Below are 14,075 nucleotides of genomic sequence, written 5' to 3' on the forward strand. Positions count from 1 at the left end.
TGTGTGTTTTAGAATTGCTAAATAAGTGTAGGGCAGAGAACATGCTTATGGTTTAATGCACCAAGTCAATTGATAAAAAGTTACATTTATTATGACATTTATTTAATTGCAGATAGTATAAACCCTGGATATTTTATGTTTTGCCTGGTAAACTTCATTTCATTTCTTAATATACATACCTGCATGTCAGGCCTGCAACACATTCTAAAAAGTTGGGATTCTAAAAACTTTGTAATGTTGCCAATCTTTTTAACAACACTTAAGATGTTAAACAAAATGTCCTAAAACCGCATTAATTTCATCTTTTTCCTGCACTACTTGCAGGAAATTGAAACTAGTGTTTCAATTGATTCCACTAGATGGCGCACGCCAGGCGGTTAGGGTTGGACCTATACAAAACTATACCACACCGTCATAGGAACATTGATTCGGCTGTTTAACATTTATTATTTTTATTCTTTATAATAATGAACCAGAACCATGTTTTAGGCAAAACAACATCCATAAAAAACATCATGTAATCATGTAACAACAGTGCAACAACATTTTTACATAATCCATATAGCGTCGGCCCTGCCTGCGTTACTTTAGTTTGGTCCTAAGTCGGATTCGAACCTAGGGCGGAAAAACATGAGCGACGCGCTCTGTCCACTGCGCTACTCAAACAGTGGTGCAATAAACAGGTTATGCTGATATAACCTGCGCACACACGGCATTACTGAGACTAAAAGTGAACACTACTTAGAATAATAACCAAACTAATTCCCACGGTAGCAGCAGTTTCCTTCTGTTTCATAAATATCACCCTGTCTCTAATCTGCTGCATTTCTCTCCCATTGATAAAAAATACGGAACAAAGCGCGTCCAGTATCAGTTCAATATGGAACACCACGTTTAGTTTCCAAACAAGGAACGATTCTGTATTTTACGGGACGGTTGGCAACCCTACTATCACCCCAGCATGATCAAACCACTTGACTGGTTTAAAATGTTACACATAAACCATTAACTTATGTTGAAAGTGCTGCTTTGGTTAAAGGCTGAATTGGTTTTGTTTAGACGGCGATACACCAAGATAGAAACAAAGATAAAAAATAATAAAAAATGCATTTAAAAAAATCACATTCACGCATGTGTAAATGTGCACATAAAAGAAGTCTGTCGTTTCATTTATATTCAAAAATTCATCCTTTAATCACGAAAATAAAGGTTTAAATGTGAATTTATGTTAGTTCCAAATCCCCCACCCTACCCCCCGCACCCACCCGGCCCGTCTGTCAATTTTTAAAACCCAGTGTGGCCCTTGAGCCGAAAAGTTTGCCCACCCCTGATCTAGAGTGAAACAACACAACATCAACGAAGCATCACTCACTCAACAAAATATAAATGAAAATGTGCAAAACAAAAAGAAAAATCAGCATCCAGGTGACAGTATTTGTAAGTATTTAGTGAAGATTAGCATTCAGAAAAACCAAGGAGCTCATCTTTGATGGGTTGATCCTGTTTCTCTTTTCTGTTATGGAGGGACTGAGCACCTAAGCATTTCACTCACCTTTCACACCTGTGTTAATGTGACATGACAATAAAGTGATTTGATTTGTGTAAAGCGCCGAGTTCTCTCTCCCTCCTGTTCGTGTGCATGCTGTCTGTGTGTGTGTGTGTGTAACCCCTCCCCTCCTGCTCAGTGTAAACACACAAACGCCATCATGTATCTTGACCAATCACGTGCGGCTTTGACAGAAAAAAAACGGGGAAAAAACCCCCGAATCGGCTCCCAATCAGGCGCCGGATCCCGTCGTTCACTTTAAAGATCCGGCTCTTAGAGCCGAATCGTTCGCGACCGACCCATCACTAATTCAAGACAGACTCCAAAACAGTCAGAGCTAGTTTATCACTGGTTGAATGTGATAGAAAAATTTCTTCCCTTTCGCCCTTCGGTGGTGCGTCGCCCGATCACCCTAATGAACGAGCCGCCCGTGGTGCCGTGTGTTAGTCACAACTCTCCTCGGTCAGAGTGGAGGTCAGCAGCATTAGAAAGGAAGCAAAATGCAATCGGATATTTGGATAAAACTAGATTGGGAGGGAAACTGTGGAAAAGAAAGAAATTTAAGCTTTTATCTGATATACGCACATTTCTTACTTTGAACTGAATTACATCTGGTTGCAGTTCTAGACAGTTTTTTTTTTTACAATGCAATAATTTGTGTCATTGTCCAGCTGGAATATTTAACCACAATCCAATTACATTTACATTTCCGTAATTTAGCAGACACCTTTATCCAAAGCGACTTACATTACAGTATACAGTCTGAGAAATTGAGGGTTAAGGGCCTTGCTCAAGGGCCCAACAGCAGCAAACTGGCAGTGGTGGGGCTTCAACCAGTGACCTTCTGGTTACTAGTCCAGTACCTTAACCACTAGGCTACGGCTTGCCCAATTAGGACAGTTAAGACAGTTATTTGTAATCTCTGAGTACGGGAGTCCATAATACCCTCTAATGTTATAACAGGCTCCCCCACGATGGCTAAGTGGGTAGCACTGTCGCCTCACAGCAAGAAGGTTCTGGGTCCAGGTCCTTTCTGTGTGGAGTTTGCATGTTCTCCCCGTGTCCGTGTGGGTTTCTACCGGGTGCTCCGGTTTCCTCCCACAGTCCAAAGACATGCAAGTGAGGGGAATTGGAGATACTAAATTTTCCATTACTGTGTTTGATATAACCTTGCGACCTGATGAACCCTGAACATTAGCAGGAATAACAACCCTAACACATAACAGAATTTATCATAATTTACAGGAGGCAACAGGTTCCACATTTAATTGTACATTTGGGGACATTTTGGCAACCCAAAAAGCTACCAGGACTAAGGGTGTGCTTAAAATGCATACATTGTTAGATAATATGCCATTTCAAACACAACAGTCAGAACTTGGTCTGTCACCTTATTTATATCCAAAGAAACAGGAAGTCATAGTTCCAGTTCCACTTAAAATATGAATACGAACATCCTTTAGATACATTTTATATTTGATCATTTATGTTGTGCATGTGTTTTGAATACTTTTTAAAATAAGAAATTCACTTTAAATTATTTGATGATATTCATTTTAGTAAGAGATTAAGCTTGCTAACAGTATATACACTATCCCATTTCTTCCCATTTTCACAAGGGTAACGACTCTGGAGTGAACAGTAACTTGTCATTTTTCTGAACCTTTTAATACAAAGAAATATAACTAGTGTTTAGACCAGTCACTTTTGAAAGAACCCTAGTTATTTTGGATTTAGCTCTGAGTGGTTAGCACATATATTTGAGCTAAACAATAAGGAAAGTGAATCTGATTCTATTGTGTGGGGAATAGGAGTTTTATCACGAGGTCATATCTCCTATGAGGAAAAAAAAAACAAGACTGATGTATGCACAGTTAGGACACATTAAAAGTAGTTTTTCTACTTGGAATGGATATTTATTTGATATCTTCTTTATTGATAAATAAAACCAACAATACACAAACAAAGAAGACATTAGCTGGGGAGCTGGTTTCACTCCTCATTGTGAGTATCTGCAAGGTTCTTTCTCTTGCCCTGCTCATGAACACGGTTGCCCCATGTGTAGGTGAGGTACATCAAAACCATGGCTGTGAAAGGCAAACAGAAAGAACACAAATTTAGGCATTCTAACATTCATTTAAAAATGAATAAACAAAAGTACCTAATGTCATCCTGACTAGATTCTTTAACAAGACAGGTTAATAATTTTTACAAATATTCTGCACGTTTTAACAAATCTTGATCTTCACAATAAATACCACTCGACAAGTTTATAGACAGTATAGAGATATAGGGTAGTGCAATGGTCTACAACACCCACACACCACTAGAATTCAGGTTAAAATTTCATCGGTCATGACTGGCTATGGATAAGTGCCCTGTCCAGGGTATCCTTGCCTTGCGCCCAGCACCTGCTGCAGCCCTGACTATGATAAACATTTACATTTTGGACATTTAGCAGACACTTTGATCTAAAGCAACTTAAGTACACAGTATAAGCATTTGAGAGTTAAGAGTTTTACTCAAAGGCCCAACAATTGCAACCTGGCAGAGGTGGGGTTTGAACCAGCAGCCTTCTGCTTAATAGTCCAGTACCCTAACTGCTAGGCTACAACTGCCTCTGATAAAGCTTGATGAAAATAAGTCATATTTTTATTCAAACTTTACAGAATGCTTTTGTTTGCAGTAATTCTGTCCTTCTGTGTATTTGTTTACATTAGGGCAAACGAAGCACCCAGCACCTGCACCAGTACAGCTATGTGAATAAGTTTGCAAATAATATAATAAACATAGTAACATACAAATCTGTTAAGCTTCCATGTAAGGACAAAAGGTAGTACTTACGAGGTGCAATCTTAAAGACTGATGATGTAAATCTTCTCCAAACATTTGGGATCCCCTTTGAAAAGTAGTTGGGAAAAGCCCTTTGCTCAAAGGGTGAGATGCTGTATGTAATTATATGTCTTACTCTGGCCAAATCTCCAAAGTGTCGACCCATTGTGTCAAGACAGCTGGACAAAGAAACAAGAAAGACAATATTTATTTATAAATATTTGTTTATTTTTAACAATTCATCTGCTGCAAAAGCATCCAGCTCATTAAGGTTTGATAACTTTCATGCTGCAACTGCTTACTCATAATCTTATAATCAACATTTAAACAAATACAAATATAAGCAAAACAACACATCATACCTGCCTATTCACTTTGGGTTGGAATATTAAGGGTTAGAAAAAAAAAGCCTGTTTAACTTCCTTTAGTATTGGTTAAAAAAACATTAGTTTCTCCAAATGGGTGGGCCTTGTTATCGCTTACCTTATAGTTCCAACCGCTGTGGGAACACAGTAGTAATATACTGTATATCAAGTGTGAGTTTTGTATAGTCACACACGGACCAGTAGTTATGGCTGTTCTTTTATTTAATGAATAAACATAAGGTATCCAAAGACTATTGTTTTATCTGTTCCGTTTTATTTGAGAGTATACAAGAACAGAATGTTTGTTTATTAGGATTTTAATGTCATGTTTTACACTTTGGTTACATTCATGACAAAAACAGTAGTTACTCGTAACACACAAGGTTCATCAGTTCACAAGTTTTAACGTAAAATACAGTCACAGACAATTTCGTATCTCCAATTCACCTTACTTGCATGTCTTTGGACTGTGGGAAGAAACCAGAGCTCCTGGAGGAAACCCACACAGACACAGGGAGAACATGCAAACTCCATACAGAAAGGACCCGGACCGCCCCACCTGGAGATCGAACCCAGGACCTTTTTGCTGAGAGGTGACAGTGCTACCCACTAGGGCTGAAACGATTCCTCGAGTAACTCGAGTAAATCGATTACTAAAAATCATCGATTCAAATTTTTTGCATCGAGGAATCGTTTAATCCGCACAACCATATACAGCTCACGGTGTTTTACACGGACGACTTTCACTTTTGCGCAGCGTGTTTAACGCTGTGTGCAGGTGACGTGAAGAATCTGAGGGCTGCGTCCCAAATATCTTAAACATAAACAGAACTTAACAGGACTTAATCCGGGTTCTTTTTGCGGACAGTTTAATGAACACTACGTATTTGGACACGTTCGCCGCTCCTGCGAACCGAACGTATCAGTTTGATAGTAATAGCGAACAGGAGGAGACTGGACAGAGAAAACCACAGAAAGTTTGAGATCATTTTAAGCTGATAAAACTAAAACTCAGTATAACATCCACACCATCAGAGCGTCGTGTTTACTTTACTCATGTTTACTGACTTTACTTCGTTTCAACCACCACAGGCTTTTATGAAGATTTAGGCAAACACACACACACACACACACCAGATCTACCTCATCTAGAGACACAATCCTGACAGATTTTTATTCCCCTACAAACACCACAAAACCTCCCAACAAAATATTAAAGCTTTATGTTCTGTGTGAGCTGTAGCTGAAAATTAGAGGCTTATGTTTATGTATTTTTGTTTATTATTATTTATGACTTGATGACCTGATGTTTCAGGTTGCCTGTTTACATTTTAAAAGTAAATTGATTTATTTTTGATTTATTTATTTTTGCATTTAAAAAATGTTAAACTGTCCTGTATGCAAGGAATAAAAATGTACAGTTTGGTTTAAGAAACATGTGTTATTTAATCTAATATGTATTTGTTTTTGCTCTTTGTTAAAGCAAAAGTATTTCTTATCCGATTACTCGATTAATCGCTGGAATAATCGATAGAATACTCGATTACAAAAATAATCGATAGTTGCAGCCCTACTACCCACTGAGCCACCAGAACAGAATGAAACAATGTGCACGGTGTATTGCATAAAGAGCTTGTGTGATAAAGCAATTTTTTGTAAAGAGGATTTGCACTTTGCTGAAGAGATGAGCCATTTTTGAGCCACTGTTATTTTTTGTTTTTATAAAGTATTATTTTCAGAATAAAGTCGAAATACTTTGAGAATAAAGTCATAATATTATCGCCAATGGCACAGCGATTCTTAGCACACTATCAAAGCTGGGTTAAGGAATAAGTTTCCAGATTTAAATCTAATTTAAATATTTGGTGAAATTTAAAGAAAGCAGAAAGCACAAATACCATAAAAAACTTAGAGCTGGAAGATTTCACAGAAGAAAATGAGAAGATGAGAGATGAGAAAGAGAGATGTCAGAAGCTTGTTAGCAAAAAATATGTTCCTTAAACTCTTTAGGACTTTAATCGAAGACACTAAAACCGTGTTTTAGGGCCACTGTTATTTTTTTTTTCGTAGTAAAGAAGAACCAGACTGAACAAGGTCCCATCCTATTCAGATAAATTAAAGAACTTTGGCTGTTGGGTTCTTTCTCTCTGACCAAGGGCCTACAAGGATGGTTAATTATAGAGAGTTTTGTAGTTATGCAAAGCATCTTCCATTTCAAAATTGAAGCCACTGTAATCTTAGGAACAATCAAAGCCTTACCTGGGTTTATCCACTAAGACAGTGACTAAGTCTGGCAGAGCTCTGGGACACAGTTCTATTGAGTGACGAATCAAAACTGGATCTTGGCCATATTGATCAGTGGTTTGTCTTGATAAGGACAAAGCTTATGGCCAGAAGAATACCATCCACACCGTTTGAGAAAGTTTGCTGCAGGAACTGGCAATATTGACCATATAACCAGCATCATGAATTAACAGAAAAACCATTGTGAGGTGGAATGTTATGCCTGCTGCCGGACTTTTCAGCAAGACAATGATCCATAGCACACTTCCAAGTAAACCAAAGCTTGATTACTTAGTCCTGAAACAGCCTTTTTAGTTTCCAGATTTCAATCCTTTAGAAATCTTTGGTGGAACAAAACCAATCAACCCTTAATGAGCTGGAAGATTTTGCAGAACAACAATGGTCAAGTATTCCAGGTGTCAGAAGCTTGTTAGCACTTACTAAAATCACTTATTAAGCTTATTAAGAAAAAAGGAAAACTACATGTTTGTCATTTACACTCACAATAGTAAATTTTTGCTTGTATCAACAAATATCCTTTCAGTTAATTGAGAATTCATTTTTTATTGAAATTTATACACATCACCACCATAATAACTTTTAATATTTAATTCATTAATTGCAATTTAATTAATTGCAAGTGTATGTCCAATCAATTTAAAATGAAAAAGATGAATTATTACTGAGCTCTAGACACGTCTCAATAACAATTAAAGCAAGCAAAATGCCCCAGACCACCATACAATCTGGAATGGCACAGCAAAAGATCTAATTAACTTTATGAAAAAGAAGTTTCAGTTATTGATTTTTTTTTTTTTTTTAAAGCTCTAAAAACATTTTTCACTTTCGTGATTGTGTAGACAGGTTAAAAATTACAACTACAACCATTCAGAATCAAAATAACACCTAAAGTGTAAAAAAAAACAAAAAAACAAGGGGGTCTGAATACTTTCTGAACATTTAACATTTTCGGCATTTAGCAGATGCTTTTATCCAAAGCAACTTACCATACTCTGACACTATACAGTCTAAGCAATTGAGGGTTGAGGGCCCTGCTCAAGAGCCCAACAGTGGTAACCTAGCAGTGGTGGGGGCTTGAACCAGTGACCTTTCGATTACTAGTCCTGTAACTCAACCACTACATCTGCCTACATGAACCCACTGTACAGAATGTATGGTAAGGATTAATCAGTTACTAAAAAAATAAAGAGACCACTGCAAAATAATTATTCTCTGGTTTTGCTATTTATATGTACCTACAGTATATACGTGTTACATTTTCTTTCATGTAGAACTAGTGACATTTCTCCCTAATGTCAAAATAAAATGTCATTTAGTTTTTTTTTTGCAGAAAATGACTACTCAAAAAGACCTTGAATAAAGCAGTTTGTAGTCTACAAAACATAATGCTAACATTTCAACTTAGGAAGAGTTTAGAAATCAGTACAACGTACTGTCAGTGACATCAAATATCAGCACTGTTCCAACATCAGAACACTACTGACCCCGCACGACCTGCGGTTAGCTGTTATCCATAAAAAGTACAGACATACGCAACTTTTAGCAAGTCAGACCTTGACATTTTTGTAGCTAGTAAAAGCATACAGAACGATAAATGTGCGTCAAGTCAAGGAGAAAAGCGCTCAGCGTTTGCGTTGCGATCTAGAGTTGTTCAAATGTAAAGACTATGCCCCCGAAATATGAAAATAAATAAATAGCTAATTATGTCTATATAATGACGCAGAAAATCTAAATATTGTACTATTATATATTGTACTGAGTAGGAGAGCAAGCTAGCTAACCATAACCTAAAGTCCTTGCTTGACTTTCAAATGGTTAGCGTAAGCATTTTGCTACCTACAACGTTTTCAAACGTTATCATAGTCAGCTAATTGTCACACACACTTACACGATATATTAAGAGTCTGCATTACCTACAAAACTCAGAAAAAGAGACATGATACAAAAAACATGAGTTATACACACGTACCTTCCAGCTAAGCGATAACCCCGAACAACGTATGCTTGGCACAGGGAGTAATCTTTTCTTCTTCTGCTTCTTTTTCTTCTTCGAATTATTTCATGTAAGGCTGCTGATAACGTTTGGCGTGTTACCGCCACCAAGTGGACTGGGAAAAAGCCGACGTCAAGCTATTTTCAATGTGCTATTTCTAGAATCAAATTATAAATACCAACCCTGCAGCGTTTAAATAAGTAACTAATGCTGTGTAGTTTTGTTAATTAAAAAGCACAGAAACTGAAAGTTCCAAACTTAAAACGGTGAACGGTTCCAGTGAAAAGGTAACGTTCCAGTTAGGAAACGGTGCTGGTCAAGATCCAGAAAGATAGTAAAGGACCCCAGTCATCCCAGTAATAGACTATTTTCTTTGTTACGGTCTGAAAAGCTAAGGATATATACATGTATATACATATATACATGTGAAAAAGTTAGAACACCCCATGAGAACCTTTGTCTTTTTGAACATATTTAAACAAATGAACATTTGAGCTTCATTTGAACAGTACTGAGAGACGGAGCTTATATAACTAAACAAAAAAAATTACTTTTAAACACAAGCTGTAAAATGTAATAAACAAAAAAGAAATTTTATTGTGAGGAAAAAGTTAGGACACCCTATGTCCTAATAACTGGTGTTTCCCCCTTTGGCTAAAATAACCTCAATTAGACGTTTCCTATAACCATCTACCAGTCTCTAACATCGACTGGAAGAAAGTTTTCCCCACTCCTCCATGCAGAATTTCTTCAGCTGTGTGAGGTTTGATGGGTTTCTTGCATGCACAGCCAGTTTCAAATCACCCCACAGCATCTCAATAGGATTAAGATCTGGGCTTTGACTTGGCCATTCCAGAACTCTCCATTTCTTTCTTTTCAGCCATTCCTTGGTGGATTTACTTGGATGTTTTGGGTTGTTGGCATGTTGCATGGTCCACCTCCGCTTCAGCTTCAGTTTTTGGACAGATGGTCTTACATTTTTCTCAAGCACCCTCTGATACAGTGAAGAATTCCTTGTGGATTCTATAATGGAGAGCTTGCCAGGCCATGCTGCTGCAGAGCAGCCCCAAACCATGACATTTCCACCTCCATGCTTCACAGTTGGTATGAGGTTCTTGTTCCCAAATGCTGTGTTTGGTTTGCGCCAAACATGTCTTCTGTTACTGTGCCCAAATAATTCAGCTTTGGATTCATCTGTCCAAAGCACATTGTTCCAGAAGTCCTGGTCTTTGTCTAGGTGTTCTCTGGTAAACTTTAGTCTTGCCCTGATGTTTTTTTCACAGCAAGGGTTTCCTCCTTGCTCACCTCCCATGAAAATCAAACTGGTGCAGTCTCTTTCTGATGGTAGATGCATGTACCTTGACATCAACTGAGGCAAGAGCTAGCTGTAGGTCCTGTGATGACATTGTAGGATTATTGGAGATTACTTTACGCATCTTACGGTCTGCTCTTGGGCTGAACTTGCTAGGACAGCCTGATCTGGCCATGTTGGCAGTTGTTTTAAATGTTCACCACATGTAAATGATTTTCCGGACAGTGGAATGGCTGATTTCTAATTGTTTTAAGATCTTTTTAAATCCCTTCCCAGACTCATATGCAGTTACAACCTTCTTTCTGAATGCCTCAGAAAGCTCTTTAGATCTCACCATGGTGATATCACTTACTTCAACAATCAAGAGCAAACCAATGTCTGAGGTTTAAATAAAACTCCACTGTCCTCTAACGATGGTCTAATCATTGCAGCTGATGTGGTGCACCGGATTCTAATTTTAGACATGTTAACATTTTAAGTAGTAATAAATGTGGGGGTGTCCTAACTATTTCCTCATAATACATTTCCATTTTTGATCATTACATTTTACAGCTTGTGTTTAAAAGTAATTTTTTAACATTTTATTTGTTAAGTTATATAAGCTCCATCTCTCAGTACTGTTCAAATAAAGCTCAAATGTTCATATGTTTAAATATATTCAAAAAGACAAAGGATTTCATGGAATGTCCTAACTTTTTCACATGACTGTATATATATATATATATATATATATATATATATATATATATATATATATATATATATATATATATACATATACAACAGGTAGTTCCGACCTTACACTCTGATTGGTTGAGAAGCGTTCTAACCGTGCTGATATTCGTGATAACAGCATGGTCTTTTCACACCACAATGGTATTACTCCGCTGAAGCGTTGCCAGTAACGACAAGCTTCACAAACGCGCACGCAGGCGACACAGACTTTATTCCCGATCACGTTTCAAATCCGTTATCTGATATACAATCTAGCGCACTGTGTAGGGAACATAAATCCGCGATCTGATACACAATCTAGCGCACTGTGTAGGGAACATAACCAATTGTCTAATATATTGTCTAGTGCACTATGTAGTGAACATGAATGCGTTATCTGATATACAATCTAGCGCACTGTGTAGGGAACATAAATCAACTGTCTAATATCACAGCCGTGATGTTATTCGCGATAACACACAACCTCAATTGTTCTATTGCTTTTATACAACAGTTTTTACAAAATAAAGAAAGAAAATAAATCAAAGAAGTCCTGAATTTCATAATAAATATGCTTTAATATTGACAATACCTTCCGCCAAAAAAGTAGTTCCACAACGAATATAAAGTTTAACACTACAAAGCAAACATCCCAAGTTGCAAAAACTCGTTTCAGGGAGGTAAGAACAAGAAGAAGAAGAGGGCGAGAACCTCCGAAGGGAAAAAAAGAAATAAAAAGCCTCTCGCACACACCAATGGATATTGGTGATAACAGAACTTTTATGAGCTGCTAACTGGGCTATTAAGCTAACTGTTCGCGTCACAAACACATTAATGTTCCCTACATAGTGCACTAGATTGTGTATCAGATCGTGGATTTATGTTCCCTACATAGTGCACTAGACAGTGAATTAGACAATTGGTTATATTCCCTACACAGTGCGCTAGATTGTGTATCAGATAACGGATTTATGTTCACTACATAGTGCACTAGATAGTGAATTAGACAATTGGTTATATTTCCTACACAGTGCGCTAGATTGTGTATCAGATAATAATAATATTCTAAAACGCGATCGGGAAAAAAGGCTGTGTCGCCTGCGTGCGCGTTTATGTGCATAAAGCTTGTCGTTAATGGCAACGCGTCAGCGGAGTAATACAGTTATGGTGTAAAAAGACCGTGCTGTTATCACGAATATCAGCACAGTTAGAACGCTTCTCAACCAATCAGATTGTAAGGTCGGAACTAACTGTTGTATAAGTAGAATTACATCACGAAGACCCGCATTGTTATGTTTTGTACTTAACCACGAAATACAAATGACACTAGTTATGTGGAGAACGAGTTGTCTTTATTGCTTAATCCACAACTTGGAGCATCACACTTAAACATAACACGCCGTTACCCGCTGGTCACCTGATACACATATCAGCTCAGTGACGTACAGTGGTAACGTGATACGCAGATCACGTAAATGATATATATCACACGCATGATAATAATAAGCTTTTTTCTCTCTTAATTTTCCATGACAAGTGAAAAAACAAAATATAGCAACCTTAACATTATGAAGAAGAATTTCAAAGATATTCCTTTGCAATATTTTATCATTTCAAGAATATGATACAGACTGACCAACACTATTAAACCAAAACAGCATTGAAAATTGACTTTACTTTTAATAGCCTTCTACAATGCTGGTGCTTCTTAAAACTGAATATTTTCAGAAGTGTTATTTAAATGCTATTAAATTGTTTTCCAACAAACTCCGCCCAATTTGGCGGATAACCGCCCAATCTGGCAACACTGGAACGCGTTATTATTATCGCGTTAACTTCGACAGCCCTAATAAAAACGTATTCTGATATCCAGTTGGCAGCGTAGGGTTTATATAGCAGCAGGTAGAATAAGGTGAGAATAAGGTGCAAAAACAATGCAATATTGTGCAAAGATGCAAGTAATATGGTCACTAGTATGAGTTGTCAGAACCCAGGGAACAAGACTGTGTTGATTGTGAATGAGTTTTTGTGTATGTTAGTGTATGTACACCGATCAGCCATAACATTAAAACCACCTCCTTTAAAAGTGATTAATCGCGATTAACTATATGAAATTCTGAGATTAATCGCGACTGTAATATTTGGTTATATACAGTGAACGGAACTCTTATTTTGACATGCCCGGCATGAGAACAGTGTGTGTGGTTTACCACTGTTGGCTTCGCACCGGTGTATGTTACGTGCAGGAGTGAATGAGTGTAGCGGGAGTTAATAAAGATAAAGTTAATATAACCGTGTGGAACTGGAATTATTAATAAAGAGACAGGCACAACAGCGATTAAAATTTTTAATCGTTTGACAGCCCTGCAAATATTTCATTATATCTTTTCATGGGACAACACTATAGACATGAAACTTGGATATAACTTAGAGTAGTCAGTGTACAGCTTGTATAGCAGTGTAGATTTACTGTCTTCTGAAAATAACTCAACACACAGCCATTAATGTCTAAATGTCTGGCAACATAAGTGAGTACACCCCACAGTGAACATGTCCAAATTGTGCCCAAAGTGTCAATATTTTGTGTGACCACCATTATTATCCAGCACTGCCTTAACCCTCCTGGGCATGGAATTCACCAGAGCTGCACAGGTTGCTACTGGAATCCTCTTCCACTCCTCCATGATGACATCACGGAGCTGGTGGATGTTAGACACCTTGAACTCCTCCACCTTCCACTTGAGGATGCGCCACAGGTGCTCAATTGGGTTTAGTCCTCAGCAAGGCAGTTGTCATCTTGGAGGTTGTGTTTGGGGTCGTTATCCTGTTGGAAAACTGCCATGAGGCCCAGTTTTCGAAGGGAGGGGATCATGCTCTGTTTCAGAATGTCACAGTATATGTTGGAATTCATGTTTTCCTCAATGAACCGCAGCTCCCCTGTGCCAGCAACACTCATGCAGCCCAAGACCATGATGCTACCACCACCATTCTTGACTGTAGGCAAGATAC

The 14,075-nt window shown here is 37.8% G+C and overlaps 1 protein-coding gene across 1 annotated transcript; it reads right to left on the reverse strand.

Annotated features, from left to right (window-relative positions):
- Positions 1-3,461: 3,461 nt before the first annotated feature.
- Positions 3,462-9,113, reverse strand: LOC134308120 (cytochrome b-c1 complex subunit 8-like). The gene is made up of 3 exons (XM_062990653.1): positions 9,017-9,113; positions 4,391-4,557; positions 3,462-3,633 (listed from the first exon to the last, which is right to left on the reverse strand). Exons 2-3 carry the CDS (start codon positions 4,542-4,544, stop codon positions 3,539-3,541), a joined length of 249 nt encoding a protein of 82 aa, XP_062846723.1. The 5' UTR covers positions 4,545-4,557; positions 9,017-9,113; the 3' UTR covers positions 3,462-3,538.
- Between the last annotated feature and the right edge of the window lie 4,962 nt (positions 9,114-14,075).

Source organism: Trichomycterus rosablanca, unplaced genomic scaffold (assembly GCF_030014385.1).
Source record: "Trichomycterus rosablanca isolate fTriRos1 unplaced genomic scaffold, fTriRos1.hap1 scaffold_48, whole genome shotgun sequence".
In the NCBI taxonomy this organism is placed as follows: domain Eukaryota; kingdom Metazoa; phylum Chordata; class Actinopteri; order Siluriformes; family Trichomycteridae; genus Trichomycterus; species Trichomycterus rosablanca.